The sequence below is a fragment of the Marmota marmota genome, unplaced genomic scaffold (assembly GCF_001458135.2).
Source record: "Marmota marmota marmota unplaced genomic scaffold, marMar, whole genome shotgun sequence".
Taxonomy (NCBI): domain Eukaryota; kingdom Metazoa; phylum Chordata; class Mammalia; order Rodentia; family Sciuridae; genus Marmota; species Marmota marmota.
Window position 1 is genome coordinate 14465958 of NW_026000240.1, and position 21806 is coordinate 14487763.

Sequence of the window (21806 nt, forward strand, 5' to 3'; positions counted from 1 at the left end):
GGGAGAGAGAGAGAGAGAGAGAGAGAGAGAGAGAGAGAGAGAGAGAGAGATGGAGAGAGGAGAGAGGGATGATCGAGGTTGGAGTCCGCGCGGGCTGGAGTGGGAGGGCAGCAAAGGGGACCACAGGGGGCGGGGAGAAGAGGCAGGTCCCCGGCGGTCGGGGTTTTCAGATAGCTCCGGCCGCGTGTGCTCTTGGCCATTAATCCAGGATTGACAAGAATCCCTAATTAATTTAATTAGGCGTGGATTTTGCGTTGGTGTCACGACTTAGTTAAACACTGGGGAGCGGGATGGACTTCGCGGGGGCGGGGCTAAGAGGAGACCGACAAGTGCGCTGCGGGAGTGGGTCTGGTTTCTGCACTGGGTGTTGGACCCTGCAGCCTCGTCCGCTCTGGGGTTCTGCGCGGAAGCTCGGCCTCCCATTGCTGACCCCTGGTCTCTGCCCTGCCATCGGAGTCTCGCATCCCTAACCTGCCGCGCTGGGTCCCGCAGATCCACCGCTCCGCGTCAGGCGTCGTCCTGGCTTCTCAAGCCTGCCCCGAGTCAGGGTTCTCTGCAGCTTCTCGACCCGTACACTTCCTTTTAGGAGCTTTCCGGCCCGAAGCCAGGCTATGCCTGGCTCCTCACCAAGCTCCTCGCCCCGGTAGATGTAATTCACCCTACGACCCCAGTCCTCTACGGGCAGATCCCGCTTGAAGGGCCCGGTCGATTTAACATGTTTCCTGAGCAGCTGTTCCCTGACAGATCCCATTTTAAAGTGTTTCCTTAGCTTCTGGTCAAGGACAGTTCGACTTCGTTTTCTCTCTGAGGTCCCAGGACTCGACCTCTCCTACGACTCCTTGCACCGGGACCCCTCCCACAAAGAACGACCCGGGCTTTTTTCCCCCCGCATCCTGGGAAACATTCTAGTTGTTTTCCTGATTTTGAAAAACAAAATAAAAACAACCATATTAAGTTTGAGCTTCGCTACTTTTGTTTATCGTGGACTGTTCAAAAATAGATGCTCTTGGAAAGAAAGATCCCCCCATACGATTTAAATTTTTAAAATTATATTTTTGGGCTGTTTTCATGGAAACCATTTGTTATATGGGAGGAACATCTATATTACCGAGTCATTTGTCTGTATTTCAGGACAAGGCTTGCTGTACAAATGCCTGTTTATAGCCACAAAAGAATATGTACTCAGGAAGGTTACATTTACTTGAATGTGTAACAAATATGCTGTTTCGGGGACGTTTTTAAATACATTAAATATTAATACAGTTAAAAATAATTGTTCATTATCTTGGATCTCATACTATTAGTAAAAATAAAAGCAATTACACATTAGGATGCATATATTCTACCTAAAAGGAACAAAATGAACTTAGTTGATAATTTGAGAAGTTGGATCAAAACCACCTGAAACATTTGTAAAAAGAAAACACTATTATAATTTGATATATAAGGGTTTTCTCAAATGTATGTAATTAGAGACTATATATAACTTTGTTATTCCACAATAATCCTTGGATTAAAATGTTCACATTTGGTGAATTTAAGAAATATGAAAATCATGTTTTTTAGAAATCGTTTTTAGGTATTTATGATTATAGGAGCATTTGCTTTTGTTACTCCAGAAGAGTCTCAAATTCTCATCCTTTCCAAAGTTATATGAATTTAGAAACAATTTCACATTGAGTTTTGGTCTACTATCTGTAATAACATTAATTTTGATACTATCAGAGGGGAATAATCATAGAAATGTTATCCTTTATGAAACTCAGTTTTTAGGATTATTTAGCATAATAACCAGTAATGGACTCAGTTAAATGGATATGGTGTTTCAAGAGATCTCAAGTGAAGGTGTTAAATACCTATTCACAAACAGCTCCAAAATAACTTCTATTGGAAGTCTGATAAGGGATCCGGAGATCCTGCAGTTACTGCTTTGTCCTTTTAAGTAGATGACTTTTGAGTTTGAACTCCTATTCCAAAACATAAATGAGAAGGCTCAGATACAACCGTTGTTTAATTGAAACCAATATATTTCCCATGATCACAGTTTATTGGTTCATTTTAAGTTAGAAATGGTAATGCTGACATCAGAGTGATGAGAAGTCTTCAGTATCTGAGCACAGTTTCTTACCAGCCTAAATGAAGTTTAATTTTTTAAAAATCCAACGTTTTATAATCATGTATTAGTATGTGCAATGAAGTTCTAATGACGTTATTTCACTGAACAGCAAACATTTTCTGGAGGCAGGATTTTTCAAAATGCAGCATAGGAAAAAAATCATTGAGGGTGAAGCTCAGCTGACAGCCTGTGGACAGATATACAGACTCCAATAAAATTCGGAACCCCAAGGATTCCCCAGATCTTGAATTATTTAAAATAAATATGCAGTGTTGCAGATAAGTTTTAAAACCATCCCTCATGACTGGCTAATTACATACAGTTATTTATGAGAAAGAAATGCATTGTGGTGGTGATTTTCCCCATCTGATATCTGCAGAAAACTGTTAGCTTGATTATGTTGTAATAGTTGTGAATGAATTGGTTCTTATAGTGGCCCCAAAGCAAGGCTAACAGTTGATGTGCCTCATTAGCTTTGTTTACTTAAATAAAAATGATTGTCATACCAGGACAAGTAAGTAATATAGAATGAGTAATAGAAAATGCCAGATTGCTTTAATTTATATTGATTTAAATTTTAAAATCTCCAAAACAAACTTCTTCTTCCCCCATCAGGCAGATTTCTCCTGTTTCTCCACCAACCAGTTACTTGAGTCTTAGAAACTAATTTGCACCCACCCTGTGAGTGCCTTCACCTTCAGGGCAGAAGAAACATCGACTTTTAATGTATTTTTGCAAATAAATCATTGCAATTTAATCACACACGACTCTATACAGGCACACTCCCATGATTTATTATTGTTGGGCTAGTTTCCCCCTCCCCCAGCAGGAGATGACCAATTTTAGTACGTGTAGGCGTCTTAACATAACTTTCTACGAAGCTGATTTGTTTCCTGATTATCTGTGACGATAGAGGCAATCACTCAGGCGATTACATTCTTCAGTCCCACATTTATTGCTTTTGGGAACAAGAAAATCCAATTATACACGCACGCAAAAGAAACACTAAACAAAAAATTGGCGTGGTGACAATCGACTTTCTCGGCGTTCTCACCTCTGGCAGCCTGCATCGATGCACTCGACAGATCAGCTGCGGCTGCCTGGCGCGGGAACCCGGAAGGCGCTGCGCTTGAACTGAGGCGAGTTCCGAGGCCGCCGGCGGCGCGGGGTCTGAGGAGGTTTCTGGGCGGACTCGGCACCGCAGGGGCGAGCCCCAGGCCCAGACCCAGGTGATGCGGGTGTCCCGGGCCCCGGGGGCGACGCCCGAGGCCTGCTGGGGCTTGAGGCTACGTGGGGCTGGCGCGGCGGGGGCGGGGAGCGGAGGCCGGGACTTGGAGGAAGGCCGGGGCGGGGAGCCGAGGTCGGGGCGGGTGCAGAGGTGGGGCGGGGCGGTAGGGTTCGGGTGGCTAAGGCAGCGGGCAGAGGCCTTCTCGCCCCCCTCTCCCCGACCTCGGCCTCCCGTCCTCTAACCCCTGCCTCCTTTCCCGGCCTCCGGCAACCTCCTGCGGGACGTAGGGATACGCGCCCCCCAGGGCCTGCGGGTGTCCGCGGCTGTAGGCTGGGGCCACGTGACAGCCATGCTGCCCTTGAACTGCTGCTTTTGTGGGCAGTGATCGTGTCCACAGTGCACGTTGCCTGATCTTCATTCCGGGTGACTCTAGGGTCACTTCTCGCTCACATGCTGTATTTACATATCGTTATTTTTTTGGCACTGGAGATTGAGCCCAGGGGTGCTTAACGCCTGAGCCTCATCGCCAGCCATTTTTTGTTTTATTTTGAGACAGGGTCTCGCCAAGTTGCCAAGGCTATCCTCGAACTTGTGACCTCCTGGCTCAGCGTCCCGGGGTGCAGGGGTGCCAGGTGTGCGCCTCGCGCCTGGCTAGACTTTGTATTTTTAAACACAGACCGGAAACCTAAGGAAAAATTTGTTTTTAAATTTCCAGAATTAGCAGTAACCCAGTTGTGTTCCACTTAATCAGGTGGTAGGTAGTTAAATTCAATTGTCTACTGCTGTCACAGGAAAGTATTCGAGTTGTCATTTTTGAGCTTAGATGTGAAGGCTCCAAGAGAAGAATTGGAGGAGATGTGACAGGTGTAACCTTGTGGGGAAATGAGGTATCCTTTGAGAGCTTCTCTAGTCTTAAAGTCTATAAATATTCACTCTCTTTGCAGACAGAGGAGATTTCTTGCTAAGTGGTAGCACTTTATTGCCGTGTTTTGTTCAATAAGAGGGCTAAAATGTCTGAAACTGAAAGAGACAAAGGCACCTGGCACCTGTCTGTTAACTGGCCTCCACTAGTCCCAGAATACTCTGTGTGCGGGGCTGTTACAAATTGGAGAATTTCTACAATAGGATCTTTGGGATGGATTCATAAGTATATTTTCTGCTTTCATTTTCGAACCATTGGAGGAATTCCTCTTTAAAATAAAAAAGGCACTAATCTAGGAATTTTTGCTTGCCATAGGAGGAGAGCTTGGGCAGCATTATCCCTTTTGAAGATTTTCTTCCTTAGGACCAAATTTTACCTCTGTTCTTCCATTGCTTTTTCCTGGTTCTGAACATGTTTGTGAACTTCTTTGTATGCTAGTTTCAGCCCATCTTAACTTTTTTTTTTTTAAACCTCTTTGAGGTGGATTGATTTCCCACTGAGAGGACTGATCTTTTTCCTTTCTTTTTTTTTTTTTTTTTCCTTATGGTATAGTCAGGATCAAAGATTATGGCTTGATATACTAATGAATGAGTGGTAGAGAAGGACTTATAAATTGCCATATCGTAGAAAATTTTTAATATTTTTTTTAGTTGGAGATGGACACACAATATCTTTATTTATTTGTATTTGGTGCTGAGGATCGAACCTTATACATGCCAGGCAAGTGCACTACCACTGAGCTACAGCCCAGCCCAGTCCTTGAAACTTTTGTTTCTCAAACTGATTGCCTATTTTCTGAAAAAAAAAAAAAAAATAACTGCTTCTTGTTCACTTATTAGTAACAGAACCATCTTTGTGTATGCCTTTCAGTTCTCTCTGGTTTATTTATTTGTTTTTTGGTGGTACTTGGAATTGAACCCTGGCAAAAGGTGAGCAAGCCCTCTACAACTGAGCTACATTCCCAGTGCTTTTTAAAACAATATTTTTGAGAGAGGGTCTTTTTAAGTTGCCCAGGCTGATCTTGGACTTGTGATCACATTGCCTCCACCTCTTAAATCTCTGGAATTATGGGCCTGTGCCACCAGTTGGCTAGATGTCTTTTCTTGAATGACCATGTCTTTCAATCTTTCACATTTTCAATTACAACTTTATGAGAAAATACATTTGTAAACTGTTGCTAAGGTAATTTTGTAAGTTATTCTGTAGTCATCATTTGTTCTGACTTCATTTCTGTATTAGGAGGAGTTGGGTGATATTTGTTATCATGAGGCTAAAACTAGGAAGAACTAGAGAACAGAAAACCAAGAGTTGTAGGAGTTTGGTCCCTGTGTTTTTTCTCCACTTACAGATAAATTGAACATTGTCAGCTTGTGGAAAGCTGAAAATCTGTGATATGTTCATCCTTATCTTTACCATAAAGACCTGTTAATGTCTCTTCATTCATTACATCTTATCAGTGGTGTTACATATGAAGAGTTCTTCCTCACTAGGACTTTGTAATGTAAGTCAATCGCCAGGACTTGAATGAGCAAGAGTATTCAGTTATATGCTAATGATATGGGAAGCTAGGAGTAAGTATGCATTTAGAGTGTAAGTAGGAACTCAGTACCTGTCATTTATAAAGTCCATTTGGGATCCACCTCAGACTTGCTTTTAGTGTTCCCTTTCTTTTCTGAATAAGTGAAGTTAGCTGCCATTTCTGGCTTTATAAGCTGCCTTTTTTCTCTTACTGAGGTTCATTATACTGCAGTGTAATTTTTCTGAGATATAAATGAGTCACTTGAATATTACTTGTAGTTTTGTGACAGTGGAATTTCATCCAATGTGTATTTTGTTCCACTAAGGAAGTATCTTCGTATCTTCTGTTAACTTTTCTGGATTAAAGGTAGTCGCCCTGTCTCTGTTATGGATGAGCTACATAGTTTATAATTAGAACAAATGAATCTAACTCACCTTCTCTTGATTTTTTTTTTTTTGGGGGAGGGGGTATCAGCAAGATATTTATCTGGATGTTTTTCTTTACTTTTTTTCTACTTCATGTCTATGCAGGGACTTAATAAGTAGGATGCAATGAAGAATGTGATGACTGTAGGTGACTTAGAACAGTTTTCTCAAACTCTTTAGTCTTAGGATCCTTTTATAGGCTCAAAAAATTGTTGAGAATTTCAGGAAGTTTCATTTATTTGGTAATATCTTTAATACGTACTTTGATAGTAATTAAAACAAATTTTTTGAAATGTTTTTCAATTAAAATAATAAACCCAGGGCTGGGCATATAGCTCAGTTGGTTGAGTGCTTGCCTTGCATGCACAAGGCCCTGGGTTCAATCCCTAGCACCCAAAAATAAAAGTAAATAAAATAATAAACCTACTACATTGTAATATTTGATATGAAAAATAGCTATTTTTAAAGCAAAACATAATAAGAAAAATGGTATTACTTTCCATTTCTGCAAATCTCTAGTGTCTGGTTTCATAGAAGACAGCTGGATTATTGTATCTGCTTCTGCATTCAATCTATTGAAATCAGTTGCCTTTAAAAAAAATTGTTTTCTTTAGTTGTTGATAGAACTCTATTTTACTTATTTTTATGCAGTGCTAAAAATTGAACCCAGGGTCTCACATGTGCTAGGCAAGTGCTCTACCACTGAGCTGTGACCCCAGGCCAGATAAGTTGCTTTGACTGAAGTTTATGAAGAAAATCCAGCTTCACACAGATATGTTGTTGGAAAAGATAAGTGTTTTCATAGCCTTTTCAGATAACTGCTTTTTTTTGACACTACCACAAACCTTGACACAGGGTTGGTTATAATGTGGCATTTTAAACAGCATCAATGAACTTTTCTTGCTCTGGTATGTTAACATTTACGGTTTTTGTCCTGCACTGTGAATGAATCTTTCCTATGCATGCTTTTGCTACAGGGCCTGGACAGTTGGAAGATACTGGTTCACTGAGTTAGGTATATCTTTCAAATGTTGACACCCTTTATTGTATCATATTTGTTAACATCACTGTGAATCTTGTAAGAGAAATCTAACTTGGGAAGTCTTTATTCTCATAGAGGCAGATATAAATTATCCAAAATTCATAGTTTTGTTTGAGAGCTTGAATTTCATTCTTGGCAACAAATACTTTTCCTTGCAGTGAAAGGTTGTCTTCATTCATGTTTGAGAAAAAGTTTGCCAAACAATGAAGTCTGAATAATTTGTCAGTTGTTTAACAAAATAGTGTTGCATAATGAAAGCAGCTAGTTGGGCTTGCAATTCAGATGCGTAAGTATCCCTTCTTGAGACAGTTACTTACCATTCATTCTTCCAGGTATGATAAAAATAAGTGTATTTCCCATTTCATCACACAGAATGAAAAAGATGTATACTCAAGAATTCAATGTAATAAAATTAACGATTTGTACTCTTTCACCAAGGACATTCTTAATTGAAATTGCCCTTCCTTTCCTTTCTTTTTTACTGTGATTGTGTGGCAGTGAATGGACTGGCTACAGTGTGGTGTGATGCCTCTGCCCTGATTTGTACTAAGATGTCAGTGGTTTTGTTCCCCTTCAGTGTAAAAGTTAAATAGTGTTAAAATGAAAACAGCTTTGGACTCTTGGAGCCCTGAAAGGGTTGGTAGGAATCCAAGGGTCTTCAGGCCCCATTTTGAGAGTTGCTACTTCACTAGAACATAAGCCCCTTGAGGGCAAGGACTTGGGTATCTTGTTTACTGATGTGCTCCTTAAATCTGAGTCTGCCATCTTCCTGGCTGCTTTCCCTGTCTTCAGTGTTAGATCACTTGCATTCTCAATCTGCATTGTCTTTGTTTAGTTTACCCTCTCCTTTTGGTGGAGCATACTGTTGAGTAATTTCCTGAAGAAAGGTGAGTGTAAGGTGTAATTTTGAGACTTTGTATGTCAAAAAATGCCTTTATTCTAAACTCATACTGAACCAATGATTTGACTAGATAAAGATTCTAGGTTAAAACTTATTTTCTTTCATTGTTTTGTTGAGTTTCCATTGTGGCTGTTAAAAGCCCAATGCTTTTTATTATATCTGCCCCTCCCTCAACCCCCACTCTTTTTCTGTTTGGAAATTTCTGGTATGTTCTCTGTTTCCTGGTGTCTGAATTTTCTTTTTCTTTATGTGGTGCTGGAGAGTGAACCCAGGGCCTCATGCATACTAAACAAGCCCTCTACCACTGAGCCACATACAGCCTGGTATATGAATTTTTTATAAGATATGCCTTGTGTATGTCTTTTTGAAAAATTCATTGTTTCAGGGACTTAGGGCAGTGCATATCTTTCAGTTCTGGAAATTCTATGGATTTAGTTTTTGGATAGTCTCTTTTCCCTGTTATTTTTTTATGGACTGAATATCAGTTAGGTATTGGACCTCACAGATTGACCCCCCCCTTTGTTTATCATTTAAGTCAAGTGTTCTGTGAATGGTCTGCCTTCTGCCTATTCTTGTTCACAGGGTCATCTTATATGTTTCTGAGGATATTGATTGTAATTTTTGTTCTTGAAGTTTTTTTTTTTCTTCACAGTCTTCTATTTTCATTTCTTCTTCTTCTTTTTTTTTTTTTTTGGTACTGGGGATTAAACCTATTGTTGCTTAACCACTGAGCCACATCCCAAGCCCTTTTTATTTTTTATTTTGAGACAGGGTCTTGCTAAGTTTCTGAGGCTGGCTTTGAACGTGCAATCCTCCTGCCTCAGCTTCCAGAATCACTAACCACTGTGATTACAGGTTTATCCTATAATCTAGTTTTTGCTCAGCTTGCTTTTTGTCTTTTATTTATTTTTTATTTTTGGTGCTGGGGATTGAACCCTGGGCCTTGTACAAACTACTTATACTTTCTATCATCAAGCTATACTGCCAGCCTTTGTCTTTTATAATAATGGTTTTCCTTACTTGTATGGTTATCTTTTGTTGTATATTCACTAAAAAGTTACAGAAAAAGAGTTTACAGAAAAATCTTAAGGTTTGGACTTTGTATCTGTGGGCTGTGTTATAGAGTTATTGAATTAGGGCTTGGTATTTTCTTCTGGGGTATTTTCTTCCTTATGCATTTATGTATCTTGAGTTAGGGATTGCTGAGTTTTTGCAGAAAAGAATGCTCTAGTTTTGCTCCCAGGATGCCCTAGCTTCAGGGTTCTCATCCAGGCTGCAGAGGGCTGTGGCTTTTCCCATCAGGTGCAGGCTTTCCTGAGTATAACTTTTTTAGTTTGGCATCATTCTGACCTTTTTACTGAGCCCTTGGACCTGTTGCTACATTGGCCTCCTTCAAAAAACAAAGAAACAAAAAAACAAATAAACAAAACTGTCCTCAACTGCTGGAGTTTGGGGGAAGAGCAGTCACCTGGCTGGGTAGAAAAGGGAGGAAATCTAGGGAGCTATTTCTTTTACAGAAGTTGAGTCAGTTCCCCTGTTTTTAGCTTAATGACTCATTGTGCCTGTTGGGGTATATGGTGTCTCAAATTCCCATTCTTTCTAAATCTTGCTATGTGAATTGACTTTTTTCTTGTTGGAATTCTCTGCAGTTGCTTGGTATTCAGCTTTCTTAACTCTCAATCCTCCATCTGTTTTTCATTTGCTAAAAATTTGTTGACACGTCTTGTCTACTGTTCCTGTTGTTTTCTCTTCTAGTCTCTTTATCCTTGTGAATTTGTACTTTTTAATTTCTTTAGTCTTATTCCAGTTATTTTTTAAAACAAGATTGTAAGAAGGTAATGCAAAGTTACCTTAATTTAAACAGTTATTCATGGGTAAAGAAAGTTCTTGAGTTCCTAAAGGTGAAAACACAAAAAAAGAAAGGTAAAGCCAAGAAGTAAGAAAACTTAGATTACTATAACCTCTCAGTGGTGGTAATAATAATGACTGATATTTGAAAATATGTACATACATACATGGGTATGTAGATATCATGTGTAATGTATATATGGATATATATTATGTATAAATGGATATGTACACATGTTTAAATATATGTAGATATATGCTAGCTGGGTATGGTGGCTCATGCCTGTAATGCCAGGGACTTAGAGGCTGAGGCAGGAGGATTGCATGTTCTAGACCAGCCTTAGCAAGTTAGTGAGATTCTCAACAACTTAGTGAGACCTTGTCTCAAAAAAGAAAAGAAGAAGAAAAAAAAAAAAGGACTGGAGGTGTGGAGATGTAGCTCAGTGATAAGGTGTCCCTGGGTTTCTTAGTAAAAAAGAAAAAAGTAGGTATATACTTTATGAATGTTTGTACATATTTATGAATGTCTGTACATATTTATGAATGTATGTACCTATTTACATTCTACATATGTCTAATTTCATAATCATGTCATTTTAGAGCTGGAAAGGATTACAGTGATCTCTTACTGAAATCAGTTTCATGTTTCAGTGAGGAAACGGGCTTATTAGTGACTAAAAATTTTAAAATCAAGTTTTCTCAATGTTTTGTTAAATTGTAAACAGTAAGACCTCAGCTAACTTGAGGTTCAGAGCTACATATAAAATTCTTAATTGTGGCTCAAGGTAAATAGCTTAAAGTTTTGAATTAGTCCTAACAAGTATTTCTATTGGTATTGCATTGGGATCATGGAGGGCTGGCTCTTCTGATGATCTTGAGAACAAGTAGTAATTTAATACTTTACTTTGTTGTTTAAAGTAATGACATTTAACTTATTTTGAATACATATTGAAGGAAGATGTGAGCTTTTGTTTATCTGATCTAAACCATTACATATATGGATCCTGCTTTTTTTTTTTTTTTTAAACCAGGGGTGCTTAATGACTGAAACATATTCTCAGCCCTTTTTATTTTTGGGACAGGGTCTCTCTTAAGTTGCGGAGGATGGCTTTGAACTTGCCATTCTCCTTGTGGGATTATAGGCATGCACCACTGCGCCTGTCTGGATCCTGCTAGAGATTTAAATTAAGACAGGTAAACTACTCATTAGCTGAGTTAATTACTAAATACAAAATTTTAGGTTCTAATTTTGTTTTTTATCTATATACTAAATATATAAACATTAACTGTATAGAAATAGATTTCAAAAAAGAAAAACATGAAACATCATATTTCATCACTTAAATATTACCAATTTTTATTCTTATTCATATGTACACTTTCTTATAGTCCACACAGATGAAATAATGCAAATCTTCATGAATATATCATTCTCTAAAATATCTTCCAAATATATTTCAAAAGTACAATTCGGCTGGCTATCAAACAGCCACTAACATTTTAAAGGCTTTTTATAAATTGTTTAATAACTTCCTGAAGGATTTATAACACCGCTCTATCTATATACTAGCAATATGTGAAGAGTTGATTGACTTCACAATAATTTCACCAGCTTTGGCACATCAGTTAAAATTTCCTCAGATTTCACAAGTGAATTGATTACAGTGCATTATTGAAGACTGATGAGGTCCATTTAAAAATGTAGAATTCTCAGAAAAAAATTTGACTGTAAGGTACTCAAGTATCTTGTCTTCAGGGAAGGCAAAAAGTAGGGAGTAGGTGGTCAGTTACCAAACAATGTCATATTTAATGATAAATGCAACTTACAATATCATAAAATTGATATGATGAACTGTTTTCAGGATTGACTCTTGAGAAACATTAGAAAAAAATATGAGGAAAATTTATTTATTTATTTGATATGGGGGTTTGAACTAGGGGTGCTTTACCTCTGATCTACATCTCCAGATATATTTATTTATTTTAAAGACAATTTAAAAAAAAATATGTAGTTTTTAGTTATAGGTGGACACAATGTCTTTATTTTACTTTATGTGGTGCTGAAGATTGAACACAGTGCCTTATGCATGCTAGGCGCACCCTCTACCTCTGAGTCTCAACCCCAGCTCACTATTTTTTATTTGGAGATAGAGTCTTGTTAAGTTGCTGAGGCTGGCCTCGAACTTGTGGTACTCCTGCCTCAGCCTCCCCAGTTGTTGAGATTGCAGGCATGTACCACCATGCCCATCTAGTGGTGTTATGGTTTGGATGTGAGGTATCCCCTAAGAGCTCACCTGGAAGACAATGCAAGAAGGTTCAGAGAACTGAGTGGGTTACAAGAGCTTTTACCTGAACAGTGAATTAATCACCTGATGGGATTAATTGAGCAGTAACTGAAGGCAGGTGGGGTGTGGATAGAGCACGTGGGATATTACATTGTATGGCTTTGGGTTATATATTTGTATCTGGCAAGTGACAATCTCTCTGCTTCTTGATCATCATGTGAGCTGCTTCCCTCTGCCAAACTCTTCCGCCTGTGATGGAGCTGGCTGTATATTAACTGAGACCTCTAACACTGTGAGCCCTTAAATAAACTTTTCCTCCTCTACAATTGTTCTGGTTGGGTTTTTAAGTCACAGCAGCAAAAGAGCTGACAAGTAGCAGATTTGAATTGTTTGAAAATTATAAAAGGAGTTCATTGATGTCCTAGAAGATTATATTAGACATTTTTCTTGTGTCTTGTTAAGAAGCCATGCACATTTAAAATTTTTTCTCAAATATGTCTTTAAGATTTTTTACAAAGTAGGTGGAGTAAGGTGATGCACATCTGTAATCCTAGCATCTTGTGAGACTGAGGCCTTAGGCCTGCAAATTTAAGGCCAGCCTAAGAAACTTAGCAAATCCCCATCTCAAAGTTAAAAAAAAAGGACTAGGGATGTGGCTAAACACCCCTGGATTTAATCCCAGGTACCAATTTTTTTTTTTTTTTTTAATAAAGTATTCATGGCACAAGCCTGTAGTCCCAGCTGCACAAGAGGCTGAGGTAGAAGGATTGCTTGAGCCCAGGAGTTCAAGAACCAGCCTGGGCAACATAGTGAGAACATGTTTAAAAATTTTGTTTTATTTTTAAAGAGTTGTATAAAAACTTGTATGTTGAATTTTGCTTATTGTACGCCTATGTTAGAAATAATTTTCTTTGAATTTAAGCTTATAGAAATGGGACGCCGGTCTTCAGATACCGAAGAGGAGAGCAGAAGCAAGAGAAAAAAGAAACACCGTAGACGTTCATCTTCAAGCAGTTCGTCAGACAGTAGAACTTATAGCAGAAAGAAAGGAGGAAGGAAATCAAGATCAAAGTCAAGATCATGGTCGAGAGACCTTCAGCCACGTTCACATTCTTATGATAGAAGGTGATTTTCATCATTTTTATTTATACGGTAATGAGGGCAACTTTTTTTTTTTTTTTGTACTGGGGATTGATCCCAAGGGTGCTGCTCTACCACTGATTATATCCCTAATCCTTTCTTTTTTTTTTTTTTTTTTTTTTGAGACAGGGTCTTGCTGAGTTGCTCAGGCTGGCCTTGAACTTGTTATCTTCCTGCCTCAGCATCCTGAATTGCTGAGATTACAGGCAGTGCCACTGTGTCTGGCGAGATTGACATTCCTTAATGTTCATGTTTGTTTATTTTTAATTTTGTTGGATAAAATATTTTTCTTTTAATAGTTACATATTTATGAGGGTGAAATCATAACTCAAAAGGTTTTTTAAAATCAGCTCTAATAGTGTCTCTGGCTTTCCTGTTCTTCCTATATTCTTTTTTTAAAAAAAAAATATTTACTTTTTAGTTTTAGGTGGACACAATGTCTTTATTTTAGATTTATGTGGTGCTAAGGATCTAACCCAGTGCCTCGCATGCTAGGCTAGCACTGTACCACTGAGCCACGACCCAGCCCTCTTCCTAAATCTTTATGGGCAAGTAGATATAGTCCATGTACCTTATTATCTGATATTTGGAAAGATAGTTTGCTACTTACAACCCATAATGCCTTAGTTAGTAGCTTATCAGATTCCTCCATTTTGAACCAGTCATCTGACTGTACAAGAGAAGTACCTTTTAATTTATTTGCTTCAGGGACAGAGGGAGACAGTAAAGATGAGATGACCCTTTAGAATCTAGATTTCTCTCTAATTCCTATAACAAATACTTTTTATAGGGATGATATTTGACTTTATTTCAGACGCAGACATCGGTCAAGCAGTAGCTCTTCTTACGGCTCTAGAAGAAAACGAAGTAGAAGTCGTTCAAGGGGTCGAGGGAAATCGTACAGAATCCAGAGATCTAGATCAAAAAGCAGAACAAGAAGGTATATTTTATTGCTATTCCCAAATCAATGACTTTAAGCAACTCTCATTTATTTTCATTATTTTTACAATTTTAACTGACCTCAGCTGGCAGTTCTTCTGCTTGTCTCACCTGGAGCCACTCATGCAGTTGTCATTATCTGATGACAAGGACAGCATCTGATGGCTTGATTGGACCTGGGTGGTCTGGTGTAACTCTACTGTATACCTGGCATTTGGTTCTGGCTCTTGGTCGGGATGCGTGTAGCTTCTCATTCTCTAGTAGGCTAGTTGGGCTTTTTCCTGTTATAGTGGGCGCATTCAAGAGTGTAATAGCTGAATCCGTAGACTCTAGTTAGGTCTAACCTCAGAAATGATATGATTGAATATTTGTGTTCTCCAGAAATCATTTACTGACGTTCCACCTTCTATTGTGACTGTATTTGGAGATATAGCTTTTGTGAAGGTCAAGTTATTTGAGGTTGTAATGTTTGGACCTTAATCTGTTAGGGCTGATGGCCTTGTAAAGAAGAGGAAGAGAGAGAGCATTCTCTATGTCCTCAGAGGAGGCTATGTAAGGATATGGAGAAAAGGCTGCTGTTCACAAGACAGAAGAGAGCCTTGGCATCTGGATCTTGGAATTCTGTCCTGTAAAACTAAGAAAATAAATTTCTTTTATTTAAGATACCCAATCTATGGCATTTTGTTACTGCAGCCTGGACAGACTAATGCATGAGGTATCTCTCCTCCTGCATTTGGTAGCCTTGCTCACTCAGTGGCGAAACAGAGAACAAAGTACTTGAAGAGTTTGTTCATTGCCATCAGTGGTAGAAAATACTCCATAATTGGGTAGGAACTGTGGTATTGAGTGCCTTGGTCAAAGTAGGTGTTTAGAAGTCATTGAAGACTTTTGAACAGGAGAATGTTGGGATAAAAAACGGATAAAGCAGTATTTTAAAAGGATTAGTATCTAGGACTGGGGAGGTAGTTCAGTGGTAGAGTGCTTGCTTAGTATGCCGCCCTGGGCTCAATGTCCAATACTACAAAAAAATAAAAGATGGTTTCCTTTTCTTGGCTTAGTGCTGTTTACTGTTAGGCTCTAATCAGATGTATATTAGCAGCCCAATTTTGTTATCTAGGCATAAAATATTATAATTCTATGAATCTGAAGTTGGATAATAGCAGTAAAGTCCAGATATTTAACTTTACTGACCTTTTATTATTTGGCCTTAATCTCCCCATTTTTTCTAAACATTCTGTGTATAAACCACTTTGTTTTATGTAGCTTTGTTCTCCAAGAGTTGCAAGCTTTGTTGATTTGAGCATGCTTCCCTCCCCCCCCGCCCCCCCCAAAATGCCATCATCTTTTCTTTGAGAATTCTTTTTACTCTATAATATTAATTAACCCTTACTTCTCTTTTCCTTGAATTCTTTTTTGATTTTTACTTTTTTCCCCCAAGTCAAATTTAACTCACCCTTTTCACATATGTTTCACATATATTTTTTGATTTGAAACAATGAGTATTATGTTTTGATTTGTTTTTTTTTAAATTTTTTTAATATTTATTTTTTAGTTATTGGTTTACACAACATCTTTGTATGTATGTGGTGCTGAGGATCGAACCCGGGCCGCACGCATGCCAGGCAAGCGCGCTACCGCTTGAGCCACATCCCCAGCCCAGTATTATGTTTTTGTTATGCTCATTTTAGAAACTCTTGTAGAGGACTCTCTCTTCTAGGGGACTCTTTTGTAGGAGATTCTCTTGGTTAATCCCTTGCTCAGTAAAAATGCATTGACTGAACAATTAATTGAGGATTTTAAAGTTAGGTAGGGAACTGTTGTGTTTTTTTTTTTTTTCCATTAGGAAAGTTTTATTTTATTGATATGTAGAAGCAAGGATTTATTCTGGAGGCACTTATTTGTCTAAATGAGAGACTGATTACCAGAAAGCAGTTTCAGTCAAAATTTCCTATAAGTGGGAACAGAAATAACATTGTTCTTTTTATGTTTATTGTTATTTTTTTAACGTATAGAGTACTTTCAGGTATGCTGCATCAGTAGAATCCAAAAAGCTACTTAATTCCCAGTGTGAGGGTGAGGGTTTTCCCACAGGGAGAGGCTCATGACCTCTGGGAGTGCAGGGGCTGACCTCATTGCTATTTCAGCCTGAAGCTGTATATTGGTTGTTTTCTCAGTAGTCAGTGGAAATCTTAGCTCTCTCCCTTTGTGGCACAGTGGGCTCACCTGGAAGCTTCCCTGCCCAGGCACCTACCTGCAGTACCTCTGGGGATTGGGAAGTGTAGTCACTTTCTTTTCCTTGACAGTGTAAGGAAGACATTGAGGGGATAGGTGGTGAAGTTGAGCCCACAGTAGATAATCCAGCACACCTGCTATTGAGTTTGTAACTGATGGGCTGTCTTCATTCTGTGTATGAAGAAAATTGATTCAAAATCACTGGTTCTCACCTTCCTGCATTGATATTGTGGTTCATATTTAACTATAATAACTAAATAATCTAGACACACTGAAGAGTCTTATATTTTTGAGAAATTACATTATTCATGCCCTGTTACATTATTTTTGGAAAATTATTTAGATATTTGTTTGTTTGTTTTGTGGTGCTGGGGATTGAACCCAGGGCCTTGTGCATGCAAGGCAAGTACTCTACTAACTGAGCTATGTCCCCAGCCCCAAAACTTATTTTTCAAAGTGCTTAAACTAAGTGAGTTTCTGGGTTAACCTTAGTTTAACTACTCATTCCTTGAACAGTTTAATCAATGCTTTAATTTAGATATAGAAAATGAAAGTAGTGAATTTTTTAAAGAAAGCATAATATATGATTTTAAATCTGAAGGTGTGTTATCGATCTCTGCTTTTAATAGCAGACAGTGATTTCAGATGAAAAAGTCAAATACTTCCAGAAAACTTTGGTGTTAAGTGTATACAAAATAATTTAAAGATGAAGTGTGCCTAGGGAATGGCAGGAATTGGGAAGTTGAAAGTTTGAAGTTACTGGTTTCTGTGGGTGAGTTATGGAGTTATTGGACAATTGTGCTTTTTAAGATAACTTTTTATGTTCTTGAAGTATTCAAATTGTGACCTGTAACTTCTTTCTCCAATAATGAGAAGCCTCCCCTACTCCACAGTATATTTACTTGCATAATTATAGAATATAGACAGCAGTTTCAGAATTGCTAATATATATCACTATGAAAAACAAACTTACAAATTAGACTCCCCCTGCCCCCCTGCTCCCCCTCCCCATGCCAGGGTTGGAGCCCAGGAACCAGCAACCATTCTACCACTGAACTGCACTCCTGACCTTTAAATAGTTTTTATAGCTCTTTTAATCTGTACCCTAAGGATATACAATTCTGTACCTGGTCCTCACCTGTTTTTTCAATGTGGTTAGTTTCTTCATTTAGAAAGAGTTAAGTTCATTATTTCTGTTTATATTTTCTGTTTATATTTCATTTTTTATGCAGCTAAACTTTTTGATTTTTGTTTCATTATTTTAGTACTTGAAACATTAACATGGTTTCAGAAAATACCACTATATTAGAAGGTGCACCCAGAGAAGTATCACTCCCCCATTTTCCATGTGTTTTGTTTCTACCTTCTCCTCTGTATAACTAGTATTCGTGTCTTATTCTCCTATGTTTTGTTTTAGATGAATGAGCAGCGTCATGTGGCAAATATGACTGTTCTTTACACTTTGCTTCCTTTTTTTTTTTTTTGCAGATGTGTATTGGAAATCCACATCAGAATGTAGATCTTACTTTTATAGTTGCTAGTACCCTATCATGTGCTTACGTTGAAGTTTGTTTAGCCACTGCCTAGGTAGATACAGTTAAAATACAGCCATTATTTTTGCAGTTGCCAAAGAGCTTTTGTGAATTAACTAGCACATGAATATTTTTAATTGCTGGGTGTAATCCTCCATGGGAAAGTCCCCAAAATCAATTTTCTGCATCAGAGGTAAGTATGTTTGTAGTTTTGTTAGAAATTGTTGAATTCCTGTCAGTAATGTGAAAGTCTTGTTTTCCCACAGTGTCACCAATAGTATGTGCTGTGATAGTTTTAAATGTTTGCTAATCTGATAAATGAGAAGTGGTATTTTAGGATAGTTTTAATTTTCAATTTTATTTTCATCACAACTGAATTAGAATATCTTTACGTTTAAGGACTGTGTATTGTGTAAGTATGTGTTTGTGTGAATTTTCTGCTAATGTCTTTTGGGTTTTTGGTCTTTTTTTCTTGAGTTTTTAAAAATTTTTTAATTTCCTTATTTTTTTAGTTATAGATGGACACAGTACCCTTATTTTATTTATTTATTTATTTTTTTAGGTGGTGACGGGAATCGAACCCATTGCCTCACACATGCTAGGCAAATGCTCTACCACTGAGCACAACCCCAGCCTCTCATTGAGTTTTCAAGAGTTATTTGTAAGGGATGTTAGCCCTTTAACTATGATGCATAAGGCAATTATTTTCTTATGGTTTTTCAATTCTTATTTTTTAAAAAAATATCTTTATTTATTCATATGTGGTGTTGAGGATCGAACCCAGGGCCTCGCACGTGCTAGGCAAGTGCTCTACCACTGAGCCCCAGCCCCAGTCTGGTTTTTCAATTCTTTTGACTTTTTTTTTTGGTATTGGGGATTGAACTCAGGGGCAGTTGACCACTGAGCCACCTCCCCAGCCCTATTTTGAATTTTATTTAGAGACACAGTCTCACTGAGTTGCTTAGTGCCTCGCTTTTTCCTGAGACTGGCTTTGAACTCATGATCCTCCTGTCTCAGCTTCCCCAGCCTCTGGGATTACAGGTGTGCGGCACCATGCCCAGCTTGACTTTTTTAAAGTATTTTTGGTCATGTAAAATCCTTTTTTTTTTTTTTGGCACTGGGGATTGAACCTAGGGGTGCTACACCACTGAGCTATATCCCCAATTTTTAAAATTTATTTTGGGTCAGGGCCTTGCTAAGTTTCTAATACTGGCCTCAAATTTACAATCCTCCTACCTCAGCCTCCTGAGTTGATGGGATTACAGGAATGTACCATCAGGCATGGCATCCTTCTTTTATGTGGTCAGATTATATTTTCTTTCATTGTATCTTTCTTTGCATCTAGGGCATACGATATAGATGGTTTTCCTTAAATTCAGGCATAGAGGAATTCACTGATTTTGTTTTCTTTTTGATATATTTGTTTGGTTTCATTTTTCATTTAAATCCTTTATGTATTTGGATTTATTTTTGTGTGCCCTGTGAGGCATAGATCTGCTTTTCTCATTTTCTCACTGGGTTTTGTCATGTCCCTTTTTATTAAGAAGTCCATCTTTGTTCCATGATTTGTGATAGCCTTTTATAACATTATGCATTTCTGTGTGTGTATGTATCTCATGTGGGTCTATAAGCATTCTACTGGTCTTGTCCAATCAGTCATAGAACCACACTTAGAATTATGGAGACTTGCTAGTACATTTCTATATTGGGTAGGGATATGCTGTCTCTTCTCTTTTAGCTTTTGTTTTCAATGTTTTTCATTTCATCTGTTTATTTTTTCATATAAACTTTGTTATTAGCCTATCGAGATCTATTACAAAAACTCATTGGTGTTTCTGCTGGGATTTTATCACATTTGTAGATTAAGGTGAACTGACATCTTTACGTGTTGAACTGTAGTATTTCAGAGCAAAGTCTGGAGTTAAAGTTTTCCTCATGTAAAGTTTTTTTTTATTTCTTGCTAAGTTTATTCCAAAGTAATTCATCTTCTTAGTGCTACTACACATGGAGTTTTCTGTATGTATAATCTCTAACTAGTTCTTGTTTTTGTATATGAAACCTACAGGACTCATGTTAGTTTTTTATCCTGTTGTGCTACTCAGTTCTTTCATTGTTTCAGTTAGTTTTATTGTTAGTTCTCCAGGGTTTTTCTGCACCCTCTGCAGGTAGAAGTGGTTTTCCTTCCTTCCTAATTCTCATCCTTCTGTTTGTTTTCTCCTGCCTGATTGTCTTGGCTTGTATTCCAGTGCAGTGTTGGATAGCCCTGGAGATGTTATGTGTCCTTTTTTTGTGCCTAATCTTTCTGAAAATGTCTGCAGGGTTCCCACTAGGAGATGCACTGGCTCTAGGATAGAAGTGTGTATTTCTGTTGTGTTGAAATAGAGTCCATCACTTCCTCTCCTGCCCTCCAAAAATGGATGTTGAATTTTGTTGAAGGCCTTTTCTGTGGAAATGATCATGTGTTTTTTTCTCCCTTAGAACTATTAAACCCATTATGTCCCATTGTCATATATTAGAATATCTAAAAACTTAAATTGAGTAACAAATATACCACTTATGTTAGCTTTGAAATATACCTTTACATTTTTAGAGTTCTGTTCTTATGAGAAAAATAATAGGTGAATGGTGAGTGATAATAATCAATAATTTTAATGTTATTATTAATGATAATCATATAATCTCTAGATTATGATTTCTTATCTATTTTAATGCACCTATGTTAATTTCATTGAAATTAATAGAATTGAAAGCTTTGGACCTAATGGGTTAAGGAAATAAGGTTGTATTTCTGGAATAAATCTCAGTTGATCTTGGTGTATTATTTTCTTTTTTTTTCCTGATTGCATGCATTTTTATTATTATTATTATTTTTTTTATTGCTTGTTCAAAACATTACAAAGCTCTTGACATATCATATTTCATACATTAGATTCAAGTGGGTTATGAACTCCCATTTTTACCCCAAATACAGATTGCAGAATCACATCGGTTACACATCCACATTTTTACATAATGCCATATTAGTAACTGTTGTATTCTGCTACCTTTCCTATCCTCTACCATCCCCCCTCCCCTCCCCTCCCATCTTCTCTCTCTACCCCATCTGCTGTAATTTGATTCTCTCCCTTGTTTTTTTTTCCCCTTTCCCCTCATATCCTCTTATATGTAATTTTGTATAACAATGAGGGTCTCCTTCCATTTCCATGCAATTTCCCTTCTCACTTCCTTTCCCTCCCACCTCATGTCTCTGTTTAATGTTAATCTTTTCCGCATGCTCTTCCTCCCTGCTCTGTTCTTAGTTGCTCTCATTATATCAAAGAAGACATTTGGCATTTGTTTTTTAGGGATTGGCTAGCTTCACTTAGCATAATCTGCTCTAATGCCATCCATTTCCCTGTAAATTCCATGATTTTGTCATTTTTTAGTGCTTCCTAATACTCCATTGTGTATAAATGCCACATTTTTTTTATCCATTCATCTATTGAAGGGCATCTGGGTTTGGTTCCACAGTCTTGCTATTGTGAATTGTGCTGCTATGAACATCGATGTAGCAGTGTCCCTGTAGCATGCTCTTTTTAGGTCTTTAGGGAATAGACCGAGAAGGGGAATGGCTGGGTCAAATGGTGGCTCCATTCCCAGCTTTCCAAGAAATCTCCATACTGCTTTCCAAATTGGCT

At 37.9% G+C, this 21806-nt stretch overlaps 1 protein-coding gene across 5 annotated transcripts in view; it reads left to right on the forward strand.

Moving 5' to 3' along the window:
- Nucleotides 1-3188: 3188 nt before the first annotated feature.
- Nucleotides 3189-21806, forward strand: part of Rsrc1 (arginine and serine rich coiled-coil 1) — a 365450-nt gene continuing 346832 nt past the window's right edge. The window contains exons 1-3 of one of the 5 annotated variants that reach the window (XM_015486940.2): nucleotides 3190-3345; nucleotides 13209-13411; nucleotides 14241-14366. In XM_015486940.2, coding sequence (XP_015342426.2) covers nucleotides 13218-13411; nucleotides 14241-14366 — 320 coding nt within the window. In that variant the 5' untranslated portion in view covers nucleotides 3190-3345; nucleotides 13209-13217. Of the gene's footprint in view, nucleotides 3346-11108; nucleotides 11196-13208; nucleotides 13412-14240; nucleotides 14367-21806 lie in introns of those variants that run through there. The other 4 variants (XM_015486941.2, XM_015486942.2, XM_048794677.1 and 1 more) reach the window with 4 other exon arrangements.